This window comes from Lemur catta, chromosome 6 (assembly GCF_020740605.2).
Source record: "Lemur catta isolate mLemCat1 chromosome 6, mLemCat1.pri, whole genome shotgun sequence".
NCBI lineage: Eukaryota > Metazoa > Chordata > Mammalia > Primates > Lemuridae > Lemur > Lemur catta.
Window position 1 is genome coordinate 91,579,369 of NC_059133.1, and position 22,656 is coordinate 91,602,024.

The 22,656-nt window shown below is 41.6% G+C and overlaps 1 protein-coding gene and 1 non-coding gene across 2 annotated transcripts; both read right to left on the minus strand.

The window, feature by feature from the left end:
• Positions 1-713: 713 nt before the first annotated feature.
• Positions 714-13,233, minus strand: APOBEC1 (apolipoprotein B mRNA editing enzyme catalytic subunit 1). Its single transcript, XM_045554387.1, has 5 exons — positions 13,194-13,233; positions 4,760-4,787; positions 2,812-3,209; positions 2,321-2,439; positions 714-1,006 (listed from the first exon to the last, which is right to left on the minus strand). The coding sequence occupies exons 1-5, from the start codon at positions 13,207-13,209 to the stop codon at positions 857-859; spliced, it is 711 nt and encodes a 236-aa protein (XP_045410343.1). The 5' UTR covers positions 13,210-13,233; the 3' UTR covers positions 714-856.
• A 4,160-nt stretch (positions 13,234-17,393) lies between these two features.
• On the minus strand, positions 17,394-17,455 carry LOC123640892. The gene has a single exon (XR_006736126.1). It is a non-coding gene; the product is annotated as a U7 small nuclear RNA (small nuclear RNA).
• Positions 17,456-22,656: the final 5,201 nt, after the last annotated feature.

The window sequence follows — 22,656 nt, forward strand, 5'->3', positions numbered from 1 at the left end:
TAAAAATAAATGATACTTTGTCCTTTGTTTTTTTTCTAGCTGTGTTCTTAGAAATTGGTTCCATGTACTTTTTTGTCCTGAAAACACAGAGAAAGTCCCTACAGGGAACATCCTAGATGGCTTCCAGTGATTCTCATTTCCTGAGATTCAGGTCCTTGTGTATAGTTCCCTCCTGCAGAGTCATGGCTGGCCTCTGTGACCAATAGAATACTGTAGAAGAAATGGGATGTGATTCCAAGACTAAGTCATTACAGGCATGAAAATTTCCACTTTGGTCTCTCTTAGACCACCTGCCCTGTAGGAAGCCAGCTGCCATGTCCTGAGGACATTTAAGCAGGCCTGTGGAGAGGCTGACGTGGCAAGAAACCAAGACCTTCCACCAGCCACTAGCACCAACTTGGCAGCCATGTCAGTGAGCTACCTGGGAAGCACAATCTCTAGCCTCAGTCAAGCCTTCAAACGACTACGAACCTGGCTGACATCTTTTTTTCTTTTTTCTTTTTAAAGACACGGTCTCACTCTGTCACCCAGGCTGGAGTGTGGTGGTGCAATCCTAGCTCACTGAAGCCTCAGCCTCCCGAGTAACTGGGACTACAGGCATGTGCCACCACACCCAACTCTTGGCTGACATCTTGACTGCAACCACATGGGGGACCCCGAGCCAGGAACACACAGATAAGTTGCTCCTAAATTCCTGACCCACAGAAACTGTGAGAGATAATAAATATTTATTTTTGTTTAAAGCTACAAAGTTTTGGGGTAATCTGTGAACATTTCTAGATTCTTAATGGCATTCACTCTTTAGTGGGTCACCATGGTTTGTTCTTGAGACAGTACAGGCAAGGAATCATTCTATTCATCTCCAAGTCACAGAAGGCTGAATCAACCCTGTGGCTAAAAGGATGTGGGGGGGAATCGTTTGGTAATGGCAATTTTGAAGAGTAAGTCTGAAAAATGTAAGCTGATTTTGACATCTTCTTGAAATCTTTAAACAGGGTGGAAGACTCTGGAATAAAAAAGGATTATATTTAATTCTTAGAATAAATACTTTAATTAATACTATTATTACCATGAACATTTAAAATGTCAATTGGAAGACCATTGAACCACTTTCTTTTCTTTTCTTTTTTTTTTTTTTGAGGCAGAGTCTCACTCTGTCACCCTGGCTAGAGTGCTGTGGCATCAGCCTAGCTCACAGCAACCTCAAACTCCTGGGCTCAAGCAATCCTCCTGCCTCAGCCTCCCGAGTAGCTGGGACTACAGGCACGCGCCACCATGCCTGGCTAATTTTTTCTATATATTTTTAGTTGTCCAGCTAATTTCTTTCTATTTTTTAGTAGAGACAGGATCTCGCTCTTGTTCAGGCTGGTTTCGAATTCCTGAGCTCAAATGATCCTCCCACATCGGCCTCCCAGAGTGCTAGGATTACAGGTGTGAGCCACGGCGCCCGGCCCTGAACTACTTTCAAGAGACTCCAAATGAGATACCTACATTTCTTCAATAAGATGACACATACCAATAAGGGAGAGGACAATATTTGAAATACTACAGAGCCTTGTGTGTTGTAATAACAACAGTTATAATGATAAAATGGAATAAATGAGGGATCCACATATATCTGAGACAAGTTTATGCAAATTCCTGTTTTCCCACTTATTTCCCACAAAGAGATTATCTTGTTCTCAAGTTTTCTTAGGATGGACCAACTAGTTAAATAACTCAATCTCAATATAAATGGCAAAAAGATAATGAAAAGAATATGTCTCAAAATTCTCAGGAAAGAATTTTGGCAGGGTGCGGTGGCTCATGCCTATAATCCTAGCACTCTGGGAGGCCGAGGCAGGAGGATCCTCAAACTCCAGGAGTTTGAGGTTGCTGTGAGCGAGGCTGACGCCACGCCACAGCATTCTAACCTGGGCAATAGAGCAAGACTCTGTCTCAAAAAAAAAAAAAAAAAAAAAATGGGTGTGGTGGCTCAGGCCTGTAATCCTAACACTTTGGGAGACCAGGGCAGGAGGATCACTTGAGGCCAGAAGGTTAAGGCCAGCCTGGGCAACATAGTGAAAACTCAACTCAACAAAAAGCAAGAAAAATACTGGGGTGTGATGGTGAGCACCTGTAGTCCCAGCTACTTGGGACGCTGAGCCAAGAGGATTGCTTGAGCCCAGAAGTTGGAGGCTACAGTGAGCTGTGATTACGCCACTGCACTCCAGCCTGGGTGACCGAGCGAGACCCAGTCTCAATAAAAACCAAAAAGCAAAAACTTTGAAGAAGGATGCTTCTTTTTGCATTAGAATCTTTGCCCCTTAAAGTAACTTACTAGGATTATGCAGTGCAGTTCCAGTGCATACAGCATCACCCACAGAGGTGGGTATGTTGGACAGGAAGCTTCTTTCCCAGGTGGGTAGTTGACAAAATTCCTCCAGCAGTGACAATACTCTAAGGAAACACAAATCTGGATCATTCGATAAGCACAATGGTTAAATTACTTAAAGAGAGCCCCAACGTGAAAGTGTACCATACATAAAACCTCTGACCTATTTGCTGCTGGAGCTGGGCTAGACTCCCTAAAAAGAATAGAGCAGTTCATCTGAAGATGGCTGAGAGGCCACAGTGGCGAGACTGAAGGAAGGAGTTGTTATTTTCGATACTATCCTTGCCAGGGATTTCAGACCTAGTCCTTCCTCACATTATTCCAGACTTTTACTTCTGAGACTTCCTGTCTGAGGTAACCAATTTTCTGGCCTACAAGCAGCTGCTACCTCCACAGTCTCTCATGAACAATTAAGGTTCGTTGTGTACTGTTTTTACCTGAGACTCTCATCATCTGGACAGTGACCCCACTGTTGATGAGGTCCCTGAGTCCTTGCCGGTTTTGTTGATCCATGTGCCAAAAAAGCCGTGCTACGTAAATAACCAGAGTCACCCTAGGGTGTTGGCTCCGAAATTCTCTAATAGCCTTGGAACATTCCCAACAGGGACTCCAGGACAAGAACCAGGTGATGGAGCAGCTGATGGGAGAGTCAGAACGTCTTTCTGAGGTAAATTTTTCTATAAAGTTTACTTCAACGTGACTGGTGGTGCTTTTGCCTGTGTTTCTCCAGATCTTGTGGCTTGAGCCCCACTTGATTTCATAAAGCAGACAGGCCTCTTTACGCAGTTCTCTGGGGTCAAAGAAGGCTTCAAATTCCCAGGGCTCAATTCTTCTCCTGAAATGTAAAAAGCACCCCCATGTTGTCACACAATCCTTCGGGGGACCTTAGACATCATTTCCTAGTCCCCTCTTCTATCAGGCAGATCTGAAACATGACATCACAGGCAACATTTTTTTTCTTCTATGCCTCAAAGTTAGCTAGAATTATCCAATTTTCTCCTACAAACACAGTGAAGAGGTCTTTTTCCTAGTTATGTTATTTGGAGACCACTCTCTAACACCATTGCATTTTAGTCTTGAATTCAGGCATAAGTGTGTCCTAGTTTCTCTTTTAAAGCTTTCCTCGTTAAATTCTAATCTCCTTTTTTTGTTTTGTTTTTGAGACAAGGTCTTGCTATGTTGCCCACACTGGCCTTGAATTCCTAGGCTCAAAGGATCCTCCTGCCTTAGCCCCTTGGGTAATTGAGACTCCAGGCACGTGCCACTGCACCTGGCTATATTCTAATCTTTCTATTTCATACCGACAGGTACCATGTCCTAATTCTTATCTTTACTATTCCTCAACGATGGGCTCTATCCAGATTTTTTTTTCTTTTTCTTTTCTTTTTTGAGACAGAGTTGCACTCTGTCACTCAGGCTAGAGTACAGTGGCATCATCACAGCTCACTGCAACTTCAAACTCCTGGGCTCAAGAGACCCCTCCTGCCTCAGCCTCCCGAGTAGCTGGGACTACAGTTGAGGGCCAACATACCTGGCTAATTTTTCTATTTTTAGTAGAGACACGGTCTTGCTCTTGCTCAGGCTGGCCTCAAATTCCTGACCTCAAGTGATCCTCCAGCCTCGGCCTCCCAAAGTGCTAGGATTATAAATGTGAGCCACCATACCCGGCTTTAACCAGATTTTAAGTGTTGAAACTTCAAATTGCCAACAAGATCCTATTGTTGAGTCTAAGCAAAGAGTAATTGAGCCTCAAGATTCTTCTACATTAGAATTCTGTATACTAATTCCTCATAAGAAAGAAATTCAAATGTCTGTCAACGGTATCTTTAGATTTAACACTATCCATGTCTGTGACTCAAGGCAAATAGGATTGTGCTGAGGACTCCTCTTTGTAATGTGGTTAAGTTGTAAACTCATTACATCCTAATAGTTCCCACTGTCTCTAAAGTATCACATTCATTTATCACATAGCTCAGTCCTTCCACCTATCATGAGACAACACATTCCTTAACGTGATCTCCCGTTACAATGATATGTCTGGAAAATGGGCAGATAGTATGAAAAGAAGTCAAAGTCACAAATGAGTTCCCAAGACATTGCACTAATGGCTATAAAAACATATGATTTAAAGAGAGAAAAAGAATAGTAAAACTGTAACAGATTGAAGCAATCTAGAAGGTAATTTATTTAAACAGAAACCAAAGGACATAAGAACAAAGATACAGAAAGCAATAATCACAGAGAATGGAGTTGGAAAAGGCAAAAAGGAAGAAAGAATGGAACTATGGCAAAGGGAACAAGAAAGAAAGCTGTAGTCCTGCTGCTCTTAAAGACCCATTTAGTCTTGATTGAGTTCAGTGTGCACTGTGATGGTTTCATTCTTACCTCAGAGTGGGATCACCAGTTGAAGGACCTGTTGACCAAGAGATGATTATGTCAAATAACATCCAAATACCAATTGAGTTGCTAAGAAAAAGTGCTCTAATTTTTCCAAACCTGCAAATCGTAGCAGAAAATGGAATCAAAAGGCTCTCTCCTGGATTAATTGTATTGAACCAGCTCATTTTGCCAGAGCAAAGCAAGATTTTTAAGGGCTCTGCTGAAATCTATTTGCCCAGACACCCAATCCCAAACCAGGTAATCCTCCTTAAGGCTCCAACAGAAATGATAAAGTGCAATGGGAAAGTCACTTCTCAGAGGCTCCTAGGTGTAATTTCTATGTGACCTCATAGTCTCCCGTACTTCCTTCATCAGAGCAATTATCATGCTATATCATGATTGCCTATTTACATGACTGTAATAACATTAAGTTGTAAATTATATGAGATATGGATTATGTATATCTTGTTCCAGACACTACCACACTGCCTGAAATAGATATTTATTGAATAAATGATTGAATGACCTTCACTACTATCCAGTACATATTTTCCCCTTCCTTATTTTTCTGCCTTATTTAACTTCTCTCTTTTTTTGCTTATGCCTTAGACCTTATGATGGAACCCAACAGCAGTAGCTTCTTTATTTACTTCACAACCCATTTAACCATTAAAATATTTTTGTCACCTAATTGAGAAATAACAAAACTCTAATGGAACAAGCCCAGGACATGTAATCATTAATACCTAAGAAATAGTAATTTCAGGTTGAGCATGGTGGCTCACGCCTGTAATCCCAGTGCTTTGGGAGGCTGAGGTGGGAGGATTGATTGAGGCCAGGAGTTCAAGACCAACCTGGGCAACATAGTGAGACCCCCATCTCTACCAAAAAAAAAAAAAAAATTAGCTGCATGTGGCAGTGGGCCTGCAGTCACAGCTACTCAGGAGGCTGAGGAAGGAAGATGGCTTGAGCCCAGGAGTTCAAGGTTACCATAAGCTATGATTGTGCCACTGCACTCCAGCCTGGGAGACAGACTCTGTCTCTCTTAAAAAAAAAAAAAAAAAAAAAAAAGGAAAAGAAATAGTATATATATCTGATGCCAAAGTTCCAAAGTTCTTTTCACTGTACCAGATATTCTCTTCATAAAAGAGTAAATTTTCAAAGATTAATTTTACCAAATCGATAATTTAAAATCTTATTTTGTAAGGAGTTAAATTATGAAGAATAAAGTTGATAGTAAACTAATGTTCAACGTCAGGTAATATTTAGAAATAAGTAGAAAAATAATCTGAAGAAAAATTGGCTAGTGTTAAAAAACAGAACTGAAGAAAAAAGACAGTGCAAAGGGAAAAAAAAGGACGTCAGTTAAATGCCGCTTGTCCATATGCTTAGTCGGAAAGTGAAGGTCTAGTACTTCATGTAATCTGGATCCCTGAAGCATGAAACAGTTTGCATACAAGGGAAAGGAACTGACTTTAGCATGATATCAATCACCAAGAAAACATTGCAAGGTGCCCAAGTAGCCCAGATTACCAATCACTCCCTGTGTGATGAGCTGGAAATCCAGGAAGTGCATGTTATGACATGATGCAGAGGCCTGGTCTGGACATAGAAATGGGCAGCTTTGGGTGCCTTAGGGACTGGTGCAGATCACGGGTGTGGAGTAATTTGGAAAACAGGAAAAGGAAAAGGTGTTGATGGGACTTTGATTTTGTCTAAATACACAAATGGAAACATGTATATTTGAGGATTTATATACTGCAGTCCTGTGACTCCCATGGATGACACTGGTCACATCACCATCCACTATCCATGGTTATGAAATTGTGCCTCATCTGGCCTACTAACCAATCAGCATCACTACCTGCACGAAAACCTGGACTGGAAAGACAGAGGCCCTGAGTTTGGGGTGATCTGGGTAGTACTTTGCTTAGATGGCTCTCCTGGCCCTTACCCTCCATGGAGGGTGGACTCCATGCCCCAGAGGAGGCAGAAAACCCAGCCATCAACAATCTTCATTTTCGGCCGAGCAAGGTGGCTCACACCTGTAATCCTAGCACTCTGGGAGGCCAAGACGGGAGGATCGTTTGAGCTCAGGAGTTCGAGACCAGCCTGAGCAAGAGTGAGACCCATCTCTACTAAAAAAATAAAAAGAAATTAGCCAGACAACTAAAAATATATATAGAAAAAATTAGCCAGCCATGGTGGCACATGCCTATAGTCCCAGCTGCTTGGGAGGCTAAGGCAGTAGGATCGCTTGAGCCCAGGAGTTTGAGGTTGCTGTGAGCTAGGCTGACATCAGGGCACTCTAGCCCGGGCAACAGAGTGAGACTCTGTCTCAAAAAAAAAAAAAAAAAAAAAAAACCAAGAAAACAATCTCCTTCATTTGGACTCTCGAAGGGTATTATGAACTTAAGGGATCCATGAGCCTTAGCATAGTCTCAAGAAGCAATATAGTGTTGCAATCAAAATTCTAAGCTCTAGAATCAGAAAAAAATGGGCTATAATCCCAGTTAGCCAATTACTCTCTCCAACACATTTGGCAAGTTCCCTAACCTCTCTAAACCTCAGTTTCCTAATCTGTCAAATACAGACACTAAGAACACAATGATATAAAACATTTGCATGGTGTCTGATACAGCAATGCTTAATAAACAGTAGGCACTGTTATTATTGCATCAGAATCCTAGAGTGTTGGAAAGATGCCTGTTTTATATCATATTTATTACAGTAGCAAAAACATCATAGCATTAAATGTCAAGTTAAGGGTCTTGAGGACTTGGTCTTCTCTATGCCAATCACTAGGTAAGAGCCTTCTCTGTAAGAATGCTTTTCTTTCTTATCTCTACTATCTGGTTTGCCATGCATATGCCATGCATATGCCTGGGTTGCAAAAAATGCCAGTGTCCTAGCATGCTGTGTATATATATATGAGTGTGTGTGTATAAATATTTAACAGAGGAAAAGGCGAAGCAATAATACTTGTGACATAAACATCTAAATTTGGCATCCCAGCCAGGATCATTTGAACTAACTGCATTTTGTACTAAGTCACTACTCTTGAATTGAGCCTAGCATATATGTATCCTAACCATGAGTGCCAAATTGTTAGCCGAACGGTTAGTTGCATGATATAGAACTCAAGTTGAACTGGTCCTTGGAGCAGGACTCTTAAACTCCTGACCTCAAGCAATCCTCCTGCCTCTGCCTCCCAGAAAGTTAGGATTACAGGTGTGAGCCACTGCGCCCGGCCTCAAGGTAGTTTTTTTTAAAAAAAGGTAATTAACTAAAAATACAACTACCATACTACCCAGCACAATTGCACTCCTGAACATTTGTCTCAGAAAAATGAAAACATAGGTTCACACAAAAGCCTGAAACACGAATGCTCACAGCTGTTTTGTGTGTAGTATCTAAAACCTGGAATCAGCCCAAATGTCCTTTAACAGGAGAATGGGTAAACAGTCTGTGGTATATCCATACCATGGAATTCCCTTCAGCAATAAAAAGAACAAACTATTGCTGCATGCAACAACTTGGATGACTCTTCAGGAAAGCAGGCTGAACAAAAGAAAACCAATCTCAAACGGTTGCAGACTGTATGATTCCTTTTATATAAAACTTTAAAATGACAACCTTTTAGAAATAAGGACATATCAGTGGCTGTCAAGGGTTAGGGACAGGAGTGGGGCAGGAAGGAGGAGGGTTTGGTTATGAAAGGGCAACGGAAGGTCTCTGAGCCGTTGGAACTGTTCAGTGTCTGGCTGTGGTGGTGACTGTGTGCCCTGCACAGGCCTCAGCATTGCATGGAACTGAGCACTCTTACACACACATGAGTGCAAGTCAAACTGCTGGACTGTACCAATGTTGAAATCCTAGCTGTGATATGATTCTATAGTTTTGTAAAATGTAACCATTAGATAGAACTGAGAAAAGTGTATAAGGAATTTCCCCTCTAGAATTCAGTAGTTCAGTGGTGTCACCATAGTTCACAGCAACCTCAAACTCCTGAGCTCAAACAATCCTCCCGCCTCGGCCTCCCAGAGTGCTAGGATTACAGGCACGAGACACCGCGCCTGTCCCGAGACTCCATAATATTTTTTAAAACTGCATGTGAATCTATGATTATCCCAACTAAAGTTTCAATTTAAAGAAAGGATGTTTGGCAGTGTGCAGAGAATCCAGGACTCCTTTGACTTAAATACACACACACACACATATATGTATATAAATTTGTTGCTTTTTTTTTTTTAGAGACAGGATCTCTCTCTGTTGCTCAGTGGCTCAATCATAGCTCACTGTAACATCAAACTCCTGGGCTCAAGTGATCCTCCTGCCTCAGCCTCCCAAGTCCTAGTATGTAGCTAGGACTATACCTGTACACCACCTTGACCAGCTAATTTATTTGTTTCTATTTTGATTTTTTGGAGACAGAGTTTCACCCTTTCGCCCGGGCTAGAGTGCCATGGCATCAGCCTAGCTCACAGCAACCTCAAACTCCTGGGCTCAAGCAATCCTTCTGCCTCAGCCTCCCAAGTAGCTGGGACTACAGGCATGCACCACCATGCCCGGCTAATTTTTTCTATATATTTTTAGTTGTCCAGATAATTTCTATTTTTTAGTAGAGATGGGTCTCGCTCTTGCTCAGGCTGGTCTCGAACTCCTGACCTCGAGTGATCCTCCTGTCTTGGCCTCCCAGAGTGATAGGATTACAGGCGTGAGCCACCGCACCCAGCCTAATTTAATTTTTTAAATTTTTTGTTGAGACAAGGTCTCACTATGTTGCCCAGGCTGGCCTTGAACTCCCGGCCTCAAGTGATTCTCTTGCCTTGGCCTCCCAAAGTTCTGGGGTTACCAGCATGAGCCGTTGTGTCTGGCTATATATGTATATATATATATATACCACAAATCAAGAGAAAGGAGACAAGATATCTTTATAAGTAATATCAGTAAAATGACATTGCCAAGAGCAAGACCTCACTGAACCAGCAAAAGAGAACCAGGCTTCAACTGGAGCCCATGGTTACTGAAGACATTTACAGCAAAATCCTGCTGCATAGGGGATCTCAAAGGTGGCACAAATTCTCCCTTTGGATCCTGTTAATTTGGAAGGAGAAAGAAAAGAAGGAACAATCACTGCTCTTAGGAAAAGAAATGAACAGTAGGGTCAGCACCAGAATCGGGAGCTGGGAAATGAAAGGTGATGTGGACATGAACAGCAGTCTGGGTTCCTGCCGCACAGGGCCTCGGGGAATGGGGATAATCCTGATCCCTCCTGTAGTCAGAAGAATCCTTAAAGTAGCCGAGAGCCCTGGCTGGTCCCTGTGCCTATCACTTTGCTGTCACACAGGGGCATATTACCAAGAACAGCCAAGGAGAGGATACCAATGACCAGCATATATTAAGTCACTCCTGGAACTTGGCAAATTATAGTCTGTATGGGGGTGTGGGTGGATTTACTTATTTATCCTCTCATCCTTTCAAAAACAGTGTTAAGAGCCTACTAAATGTGAGGCATTCTTCTAAGTAGTGGAGATACAGCAGTGAACAAAACAAATCCCCGTTTTCATAGAGCTTATATGCTTACGAGGAAGAGCTGGGCGCAATAGTTCTCATCTATAATCCCAGCACTTTGGAAGGCTGAGGCAGGAGGATTGATTGAGGCCAGGAGTTCATGACCAGCCCCCTGCCCCTCCCCGTCCCTACAAAAATTAGCTGGGTGTAGTGGTGCACCTGTAGTCCCAGCTACTCAGGAGGCTGAGGTGGGAAGATCACGTGACACCTAGGAGTTTGAGGTTGCAGTGAGCTATGATGGTGCCAGCCTGAGTAGCAGAGTGAGACCCTGTCTCAAAAAAAAAAAGAGAAAGAGTGACAGTAAATACATATATAATATCAAGTTGGTAGTGACAGTGTTATGAAAAGTATTGGAAGGGGATAAAAGGTGATGGGGGCACTATCTTGGAGATGGTGGTCAGGGAAGGCCTCTGTGAAGAGGAGCATTAAAGCTGAGATGTGAATGTAAAGTTAGGGAGCGAGGTGTGGACATCGGGCAGGGGAGAGCATGCCAAGCACAGGGAACAGCAAGTGCAAAAGACCCGAACTGAAAGGACCTTGGCTTGTTCAAGGAAGAGCAAGCAGGTCACCATGGCTAGGTCAGAGTGACCAAGGTACGCGATGATAGGAGACGAGTCAGATCACATAGGACCTTACAAGCCCTGGGCATTATTACAAGTGCAAGAAAACTCTGGATAATGTGGGGATGATTCAAGGAAAAGGACTGGATTTGAGAGGGCCCTGCCCCTCAGGACTCAGAGCCCTGGGGATGCCCCCAGTGATGAAATGGCACTGGCCAGGCCTGGACTCGGAATACTCGTGGTGCAGAAATCCACGACATGGAGGGCAAAAATTCAACTCGTTTGTTTTATTTGGGTGAACATGGACATTTATTTTGACAATGAGAACTCATGTTAATAGAACCAGTAAAGGTGATATAAAATAATAATAATAAAAAGAACTCATGTTAGGGACTTGCCCTGGTTATTTGGGAGCTTGTCTGGGAAGGCAGGAGGAAAGGCCATAGATCAAGAAGCTCAATTACCATCACCAATCTCTCTTTTCCAAGGAAGCAGATATCCACGATGTTTGAGACAGAGAGCAGCAGTTCCCCCACATGGAACTCTTTCCCAAGGGGTCAGAGACAGACACCAAAGTCAGCCACTCCCCCATCTGAAGGAGAAGTGGCTACGGGGGGAATGCAGACAAGAGATTCAGCCCCCCTTTTAGCCAGACCTGAACTCTCAAGTGCTGTTTTCAACAAAGAGTCACAAGGTCTGGGAGACATTTCCTCTAAAACAGGGTGTGCTTCACCCAAGCCTGAGTGTATGTGTGTGGTGTGTGTGTGAGTGTGTAACATCTGTGCATTTGCATGGGATAGGAGAAGGATTGCAGAGAAGGGGCCCATGCATGGCACAGTTTCCTGTAGATGGAAATCAGTTCTAGCTGGGAAGAAGAACCAAAATGGGAAATTAGCCAGATATCTAGGGAGTAGGACAGAGTCAGGAAACACTATCCTAAGTGTGACCTGAAGAATAAATCTCATAGTCTTAAAAAAAGGAACAGGGAATTTGAGCACTGATATGAAGGAGGAACAGAGTGCCTGACATCTTGCAATGGGCACTTCTCAGACCTTATTAATTGGGGCCCTTGAACCAGTGATCTGCTCCAAGGGGGCCTTACAAAAACAGAGGCCGTATCTATAGGAGAGGGGCATATTAATGATGAGAAGCCACTTCCTTTGAAGGCACTGAAGCAGCCGTAAGAACTTCAGAAAAGGAGAGAGTGATATATGCTCACTGTCTACCTGACCAATACTATCCCTGGGATGCAAGACAAGGCTAGCAGCCACATGATTTCGGGTGGTCTGAGGCATAAAACACACCATCTTCATAGGCAAGTCCAGGGAAGGTACCCAGATACTTCAGGGAAATAATGTGCATCGTGTTCCCTTCAATATGCCACTTAAAAGCAAATTTTAGTAAAAGGAGAACATAATGGAGAAAATATATTGTTACTTAAGCCCCAAACTGCTGTGTATATTACCACCTGTCTTACCATGCCCACCACTATTGCAAGTCTTCTAACTGGTCTCTTTGCTTCCAGTCCAAAACCCATCAAATACCATGTAAATGTCTCTAAAGCACTATTTTAGTTATATCTCTATGCTATTCAGAAATTCTACAAAGACTTTCTCTCCACCAAAAGGATAAACCTCCATTCCGTTAGCCTAGCATTCAAAGCCGTCTATAATATCACTTCAAATTTGCTTTCTAGTCTAACTGCAGATTATTTCCATAAATTCTTCTCTAGCCTAATCATTATATTCCAAAAACAGGTCTCTGTAAATTCTCTCAAATTCTGTTTGTCAGTAGGATTCAATCAACCTGGAATCTCCTCCTCTTCTTGGTCAATCTAAATTCTACTCTTCTTTTAGGATTCTGCTCAAATCTCACCTCATCTGAAATCGTTTACTTACACATCCTGAAGTGTTCTCCCTCTCCTGTGACTCTTTCTAAATAACCAAATAATTGCACATTAATTTATCAATTAATCATTGTCAATTCATTTTTTAGTTGACAAGTTGCCCTTGTGCTATTACTTCTGTTCTTATCTTAAACTGTTATTGAAACAGTTGTATTTTTACTTAACTTTTTATTTCAGTGAAACAAGTACCGATTTATTGTCATTTGGTCAAAATCACTTGGAGATGTAAATATTTCATAATAATGATAAATCTTATTTAAGAATAATATTAATATATTAATCAATGACAGGAAAATTAGAAAATACCAAGAACACAAGCATGAGCAGGACACACACACACACGACTTTTGATTCTCTGTTCAAGAATACGGAGTTCGCCAGGCCCGCAGAGCTATTTTACCTTTCGCAGAAGTCATGGCGCTCTGTCTCTGGACTCCTTCACCTGAAACTGTATGTTGTGCTGATTGCTCCTGCCAGCAGCATGCCTGGACTTTGTTTCTTCAGGTGTGCCCACTGTCACCTGCTTGGACTGAGGATGACTCATTTCTAAGTCTCAGGCGGCAGACTCAGAGGGAAGTTAGCCTGGGGATACGGGTCTTTACTGACCAGGAAGCCTACGATGCAAATAACACTCACCCTGCAGAGTAGATCCCTGGGGATGCCAAATTCCAAAGTTCTTCTCTGATGACATCTGAATTTTGTAACATTTCTCTTTCCTTTAAATTAACGTTAAGGCAAGATAGACACAGCATTGGTTAATGGAGAGAAGAGAGGAAGAACAAAGTTAAGAGAGAGTTTGTTACTATAACCTGCAAGTTTTTATGTTACATGGTAGGGACACTGTGGCGTTGGCCTTCAGCTACTACTTGTCTATTTCTCACTTCCTCTCACTTTGCTCTTCGCTATAAATCCCACTTGGAAAGGGGAGGGGCACTGTTAGATGGAAAATCAGAAGGACCTTGGCCTCTGAGTCAGGTAACTAGCATACAAGTCTTTGGGGCTCTCTCTCCCTGAAGCTAAGGTTAAGTGTATGGACAAGGCCACTTCTGCTTTTTTATCCTTCTTGAAAACGTGAATGCTAAACTTCCCTATTGCCATTGCCCTCTGCTGCCTGAGCTCTGGGTGAAATTCAAGCCACACATTCCTCTGAGTCTCACTCAGCACCTACGCCCGGAATTGAGGTCACTCTCTCAAGACCTAAGTCTCCCTGTAGGGTCTCAAATCTAGATCTTCTGAACTTTAAATCTCAAGACCCCATGAACCTCAAACCTGAACCGTAAACATAAGGCTTTATTTAGCGATGAAAGTCAGCCTCCAGCCTCCACAAGATAAAGCAGTTGTTTCGGACAATGGCAGATGAGGGTTTTGAAGAAGGGGCAGATAACCCACATCATAAATAAAGGTCCTTCAGAGACCAAGTTTTTCAAGTTAGGCAAGTGTAGAATAATGGTAGAATAAAGGTGGGATAACATCCCTCCAAAATATCCATGCCCTAACCCCTGGAATCTATAAATATGTTACCTTATGAGGCAAAAGGGCCTTTGCAGATCTGATTAAGGAACTTGAGATGGGGAGAGGATCCCGGATTATCCAGGTGTGCCCAATCTAATCACAGGGTCCTTACAAGAGGGAGGTAGAAGAGTCAGAGTCAGGATCAGAGATGGAGGTAGAAAGATGGCAGCAGAGATCTGAGTGACATGATTGCTGGCTCAAAGGGGGCCACACTTCGAGGAATGAGGAAAGCCTCTAGAAACTGGAAATGGCAAGGGAATTATTTCTCTCCTGGAGACTCCAGACGAAACGCAACCCTGATGACACCTTGATGTTAGCCCAGTGAGACCCATTTTGTACTTTTGACCTCCAGAACTGCAAAATAATTTGTATTATTTTATGCCAGGAAATGCCCCAGCCGACAGGGTGGAAGACAGAGCACTGTGCAAGAATAAGAAACGAGACAATAGAAGAGAAAGAGTGGGGTCAGAGGACTCAAGGCTTTCCAGACCAAGAGTCCTGAGAGTAATTCCTCACTTGTATTTATTCATCCCAAAAACAAAAGATCATCGTAAATCATATAAACAAACATGTTCGAAAGACATCCCACAGGCAAACAATGTTCTATAGGTTTCCATAAAGATTACATATCCTAAAGATATCCCACAGGCAAACTTTAAAGATTATTTATAAAGATTAAGATATTGAGGTGCATAATGATCTCAGCAAAGCTATTTCTAGCCTAAAGCTAAACAAAAACATAAATTTGGGATTGTTTTCCAGCAGGTTGGGCGGTCCTGGTTGCAGCCCTGGAGCAGTTTTCCACCCCAGGAGAGAAACGGTTTTCAGTTCCTCTTGCCCTTGGAATGTCCTTACCATTTGGAAAACAGCCACACCTATGCAGACTGTCACATCCGCAGAGGTTCTTGTGCCAGCAATACTCCTAGGTCACCCTAACAGTTCTAAGCTACCCCAACAGATTTATACCATTAATTGTGTGTTAATCTTTTACAGCATCAACAGAAAACTAATACAGTAGGACATACTCACAGGAGGTACTAAAGAAGGTGTACAATTTGGGTTTGTTTTCTACTAGAACTCCTATTGAGCACTTTATCCATCTTCTCTTTTGTTTAAAAACATTTGGAACCGTGAGATATGATAGACTATCATGACTTCGTTTGTAAGAGAGGTCAAAGATAATCAACTATAAAATATAACTATTCAGCTTAGGTCAGTATCCTACACCTCGAAATTTATGAATTTTGAAAAATGTATACATACATTTATGTAACTACTCCACAATTAATATATTTAAAATTCCCATCACCCCCCGCCACCAAATTCTCAGTGTCTGTTTGCAGTCAATCCTCCTATTCCCAGTCCCAAGCAACCACTGAACTTTTTGTCTCTACAGATTAGTGTTTGGTTTTTTTTTTAGACAGAGTCTTGCTCTGTCGCCTGGGCTAGAGTCCATGGCGTCAGGCTAGCTCACAGCAACCTCAAACTCCTGGGCTCAAGCGATCCTACTGCCTCAGCCTCCCGAGTAGCTGGGACTACAGGCATGTGCCACCATGCCCGGCTAATTTCTTTTTCTATATATATTTTTTTTAGCTGTCCAAATCATTTCTTTCTATTTTTAGTAGAGACGGAGTCTCGCTCTTGCTCAGGCTGGTCTAGAACTCCTGACCTTGAGTGATTCTCCTGCCTCGGCCTCCCAGAGTGCTAGGATTACAGGCGTGAGCCACCGCGCCCAGCCCCCTCTCTTAATCTTTTCTTTTCTTTTTTTTTTTTTTGCTGCCCCCCTTTCTTAATCTTTATTTTTTGTTCTCTCTCTCTGTCTCTCTCTCTCTCTCTCTCTCTCTCTCTCTCCCTTTATCCCTTGAAGCATCTACAAACCTCTACACAGAAATAAACCCACACATCTATGGTCAATTGGTTTTATTTTATATTCGTTGTGATAAAAACACACAATACAAAATTTACCATCTTAACCATTTTTGAGTGTACAGTTCAGTAGTGTTAAATATATTCATATTGTTGTGCAACAGATCTCCAGAACCTTTTCATCTTGCAAAACTGACACTCTGTACCCCTTAACCAACAGCTCCCGTTTTCCCCTCCGCCTCAGGCCCTGGCAACCAGCATTCTACTTTCTGTTTCTGTGAATTCAACTACTTTAGATATCTCAACTAAGGGGTATCATATAATGTTTGTCTTTTTATGATTGTCTTATTTCACTTAGCATAATATCCTCAAGATTCATCCATGCTGTAGCATGTGACAGGATTTTCTTCCTTCTTAAGCCTGAATAATATTCATTGTATGTATATACTACATTTTGTGTGTCTACTTATTGGTAAATGGACATTTGGGTTGCTTCTACCTCCTAACTATTGCCAATCATGCTGCTATGAACATAGGTGTGCAAATATCTGTTTAAGATCCTTCTTTCTGTTCTTTTGGCTAAACCCAGAAGTGGAATTACTGGCTCATATGGCAATTCTATTTTTATTTTTCTGAGGAACTTCCATACTATTTTCCATAGTGGCTGTACCATTTTACCTTCCCACCAATAAATAGTACATAGAGTTCCAATTTTTCTATTAATACGTCCTCACTAACACTTGTCATTTTCTGTTTTTTTGTTGTTTTTTTTTAATATAGTAACCTTCCCAATAGCTATGTGATCAACTGACATTTAAGAAGGGTGGCAGGGGGAGGAGGGCAAGGGCAATATACATAACCTAAACTTTTGTACCCCCATAATATGCTGAAATTAAAAAAAAAAAATAAGAAGATCATTCAGTGGGAAAAGAATACTCCTTTCAACAAATGGTGCTGAGATAACTAGATATCCACATGAATAATAATAAATTTGGACCCCTACTTCAAAAGATATACAAAAATTAACTCCAAATAGATCAAAAACCTAAATGTAAGAGCTAAAACTATCAAACTCTTAGTAGAAAACATAGGTGTTAATCTTCATGACTTTGGATTAGGCAACAATTTCTGAAATATGCTACCTAAAGGACAAGTAACAATGACAAATAGATAAATTGGACTTCATCAAATTATTATTATTATTATTTTTTTTAAGCGTGGTGGGGGTTTTCCGGTAAAGACCGGAAAACCTGCTAGACAAATTCTAAAAGAGCTGTAACACTAGGACTTCATCAAATTAAAAACTTTTGTGCTACAAGGAACAGTATCAAGAAAGTGAAAGACAGCTCATGGAATGGGAGAAAGTATTTACAAATTATATATCTGATAAGGATCCAGTATCATCAGTATAAAAAGAACTGTTACTACTCAATAATAAAAGACAACCCATCTGGGAGGCCGAGGCGGGCGGATCGTTTGAGCTCAGGAGTTCAAGACCAGCCTGAGCAAGAGCGAGACCCCGTCTCTACAAAAAATAGGAAAAAATTATATGGACAGCTAAAAATATATATAGAAAAAATTAGCCGGGCATGGTGGCACATGCCTGTAGTCCCAGCTACTTGGGAGGCTGAGGCAGGAGGATCGCTTGAGCCCAGGAGTTTGAGGTTACTGTGAGCCAGGCTGACACCACGGCACTCTAGCCTGGGCAGCAGAGCGAGACTCGGTCTCAAAAAAAAAAAAAAGCAGAAAGAAAAAAAAAAAAAGAATGTGCTCTTTACCATCCTATAGTTTATCCATGAAGCCACTGAAAATTATATGAGAAATCTTGTGTGTTTATCTGCATTGTTTTCTGGGGTAGTGTCTGTATGTTTCATCAGGTCCCCACAGGTCCTTTTGTCTCCCAGATGTAAGGAACCAGGAACCGTGTGTTTTCATAGATTTGCTCTTCCCCGTTTAAATCAGCAGAGGGCAGAAAAGCAATACAATTAGCAGAGCCAACACCTCCCCCACAAGCCCCCCAATATATACATCCCCGTAATTCAAGTCCCTCTAGATTTCTGCTGTCTACTTCCTGCTTTTGCTCTGGCTTTTCACCAGGCTAACTGTCCTCTGTCAAAATAATACTATCTCTAAATAAGCATATAAAAAGCAGCCCTTCTTTTATTCAGAAGAATTCACTTTTATTTTTTAGTTTTAGAGACAGGGTCTCATTCTTGCTCAGGCTTGTCTCCAACTCCTGAGCTCAAGGGATCCTCCCACCTTGGCCCCCCAGAGTGCTAGGATTACAGGGGTGAGCCACCGTGCCCAGCCTCCATTTCTAATTTTAAAATAAACAAAAATTAGGCCTGACCTGATTTGGGAAAACATCATTTTATGGTAAACTACCCAGAGGCAGAATCTGTGCCTTAGCTGTTGTTCTACATTGCAAAGTAATAAGGTTCAGGACACATCACCCCAAAATATGACACTTTGGCATTTGAAGAAAGAGCAGAAGCAGGCAGGTCACTCTCACCTTCTGCCCTTCCGCGCTGAAGCAGGCCATAACAGAACTCTGCCATTCCTCTGAAGAAAAACTTCACTCCAGAGGTACCACCCATACCCAAAGGAAAAACATGCCCTTATCCTTGAAGCCAAAGAGATGCCAAGAACCTGACCAAACAGGCCTTGCTGAGTTCCCCCCAGCTTTTCACCACTGGAACATGCCCCCTTTGTCCAATCATGCTTCTGCAGGACTGTCCCCTCTTTATCAAACTTAGCATAAAATTATACAGGCTCCCCTGCATCATCTTTGCTGAAGGCCCTATGTCATATAAAACTTACATGAAATAAATTTATATGGTTTTCTCTTCTTAATCTACCTTTTGTCATATGTCACAGGTGCCTCAGCCACGAACGGACAAATTAGTGAGGAAAGAAGTCTCTTTTCTCCTTACAAAGATATTCAATAAATGCAAAGTTGAATAGAAATAAATCAAATTGACGGTCTGTGAGTTCGTGGACAGGCCTGCCTTTAAATAAGATCATGAGTCTTAAAATGCTCTGAAATAGCTATGCTCAGGCGTGGTAGCACGTGCTTATAGTCCCAGCTATTCTGGAGGCTGAGAAAGGAAGATTGCTGGAGCCCAGGAGTCGGAGGCTGCAGTGAGCTAGGATCATGCCACTACACTCCAGCCTGGGTGACAGAGCAAGACCCTGTCTCTTAAAAAAAAAAAAAATAAGAACTTGGTACAGTGGCTCACGCCTGTAATCCCAGCATTTTGGGAGACCAAGGTGGGAGGATCACTTAAGGCCAGGAGTTCGAGACCAGCCTGGGCAACACAGCAAGACCATGTCTTCACAAAAAATTTTTTTAAAAGTTAGCTGGGCATGGTGGCACACACCTGTAGTCCTAGCTACTCAGGAGGCTGAGGTGGGGAGGATTGCTGGAGCCCAGGATTTTGAGATTACAATGAGCTATGATTTGGGCCACTGTACTCCAGCCCGAGTGACAGATCAAGACCTGTCTTTTAAAAAATAAAAAAAAAATTGAAATAGCTGCGCCATAACACCTGTAGCATTTATTTATATTTTAGAATAAAAAGTGCTACCCTGCCCTCTCCTGCCCCAATCACAGCACATAACTTGACCTACAGCAGTGGTCCCCAACCTTTTTGGCACCAGAGACCGTTTTCATAGAAGACAATTTTTCCACAGACCAGGTAGAGAGGGAAAGTTTTGGGATGATTAAGCTCATTACATTTATTTTTCACTTTATTTCTATTATTATTACATTGTAATATATAATGAAATAATTATACAACTCACGATAGGTTGGGGAGCACTGACCTATAAGCTCTATTTGTAGACTAGTCTGACAGACATAAAGAAAAAAAATAGGATATTGTGGGTCCCAAAGCCATGAAGGCGGTTATGCATGTTTTCTAGCCTTGGGCATGATAATAGCTTCAGGAGATAATCTGATTAATTCAGAAGCAGAACAAATCAGCCAACCACAGAACTACTAGAAGAAGGAAATAGCCACTATCCTTTTAATAATTTTTTAAATGATATGAGGGTATTAAACACATGGACACAGAAATTGAAATATGTTTATTAGACTACGGAAATCTAGCAGTAAAAGTCAGTCAACATAAATTTACTCATGCAACCCTGATCAGTAGGCTTTTTGGCATACACTTGCAATTTTAGAAATTAGCCCAAAGAATTCAAGGTTTAAGGTAAGGAAGGCCATGGAAGGAAGGCAAATCAAGATCGGGCTGGAGTCAGAAGATCAGGATCATTTAAGTCAATATAGTAAACAGGAGCAAAGTCAAGTTCCTGACGAAGCAGAAGTCTCCAAAGCAAGATGCACACAGCCTGAGGGATGTGCCCCTTGAAACATCCCAGTGGGAGAAGGAAAACTTTAGAACTTCTTGCCTGAAACATTGAGGCAAGAGAAGAAAATATGAATCTAAAAATAAAACTTTAATGTGAAGCATTTTCAAATATGCACAATATATTAATATTAATAAAATAATGCATATAATTTACAAATAATTAAATATGCATATATTGAGGCATATGCTATTTTTTAACTTGCATATATTCAAGTAATTTATAGTCAAATGTGCTAGATTTTAAGCTCTACAATGAAAGTGACCATTTATCCTTATTTTCCAGGACCTAGGACAGTAATTGGCATGTAATAGACAATAATTATATGTTGAAATTATAAATTTCATCAGTTGGATGAAATAAAAGTGAAACTGTGGAGAGAATTTGCTTCAGAAATAACCTGCACTATAAGATGATTTGTAATGTTTGGCTGATGTGATTTGGGATCAGGCCAGTCAATATAAGCGGCTTGCTGACTCAAGGAAGCAGCCTTGGCAGGTAATGTAAATAAGGAAGCTAGAATCCAGTGGAGCATATAGTAGGCTGATTAGAATATTAATCATTGAGATAAGGTCTGAAATAACTAGAAAAATTTCTCTAGTGTCTGGTCCTGGAGGTTAATAAATCTTGCCCTTCAGATCACTTAGCCTAATTCCCTTCCTCTAATTTCCCAATACACATTCAAATGAGAACTTGATTTCCATCTGTACTTCTTTTTTGTTTTTTGTTTTTTTTTTTTTTTGAGGCAGAGTCTCACTCTGTTGCCCAGGCTAGAGTGCCATGGCGTCAGCCTAGCTCACAGCAACCTCAAACTCCTGGGCTCAAGCGATCCTCGTGCCTCAGCCTCTTGAGTGGTTTGCACAACAGGTGCATGCCACCACACCCAGCTAATTTTTTCTATTTTTAGTAGAGACAGGGGTCTCTGGCTCTTGCTCATGGTGATCTTAAACTCCTGAGCTCAAGCAATACTCCTGCCTTGGCCTCCCAGAGTGCTAGGATTACAGGCGTGAGCTATCTCGCCCAGCCCATCTCTACAAATTAAAAAAAAAATCCTGGGCCCACAAAACAGAGGGCAGTGCTGGTACCACAGTAGCCCCACCGAAGCTCTGCCACCTTTACCAAAACAACTACTCATCTTTCTTTCATTACATTAACTTTTTAAGTTTTTCTTCAACATCCAAAAGTGCCTTGTAAACATATTGATATAGGTTATTACTGTCCAACATAATCCCAGTTAGTAATAGTTCCACTAACTTGTTCTAAATGATTAGTCCAAAGTCAATCTCCCACTGATGTCTGTCAGAATGGTGTTTCTCATTCAAATGATGCATTTGACAAGGTGAGTGCTTTTTAAAGATCAGTTTTGTTTGTGTTCAAGGACATACATTTAGAGTAGCCGCAAACTCCATAGGCTTTTCTCCATTCTCCTTAAAAATTGCCCATCCAGACGAGGTGAGCTGTAGTCCCAGCTACTAGCAGGCTGAGGTGGGATGATCCCTTGAGCCCAAGAGCTGGAGGCTGTAGTGTGCGATGATTTTGCCTGTGGATAGTCACTGCACTCCAGCCTGGGCAACAGAGTGAGCCCCTGTCTCTACAAAAAAAAAAATTGCCCACATTCACTGCTGTCCTACCCTGAAGCCCTAGCTGGACAAATAGATCTCATGCAAAGAGATTCTGTGTCCATTCTACAGAAATGACTGTAGCAATCTGTTTGAATGTCCTTGGTGTCCAATAATTGCATAGTCAATAAATAAATTGTGGAACATGCATGTAGTGGATTACTATTCAACTGGGAAAAAAATTAATTATAACCACACTTATCAACCTATATGAATCTCAAAAATAATAAATTCAGGAAAAAGTGGTAGAAAAACATATTCCAATATTATTTGTATGAAGTTTACATATTTGTGAAACAATGCTTTGCACTATTTATAGTTACAAATATACATAGTAAAATTTTAAAGAAATGAATGGGAAAGGGCTGGGCAATTTGGCACGCACCTGTAGTCCCAGCTACTCAGGAAGCTGAGGCAGGAGGATTGCTTTAGCCTAGGAGTTTGAGGTTGCTGTGAACTAGGCTGACGCCACTCTAGCCCGGGCAACAGATT

What these genes read in the sequence shown, in the direction of transcription:
- APOBEC1 (XM_045554387.1), bottom strand. An exon ending in ACTGGTGATCCCACTCTGAG is followed by an intron (nt 3,210 to 4,759) that starts GTAAGAATGAAA and finishes TTTACATTTCAG; the next exon opens with GAGAAGAATTGAGCCCTGGG. An exon ending in AACTGCACTGCATAATCCTA is followed by an intron (nt 1,007 to 2,320) that starts GTAAGTTACTTT and finishes TTTTTATTCCAG; the next exon opens with AGTCTTCCACCCTGTTTAAA.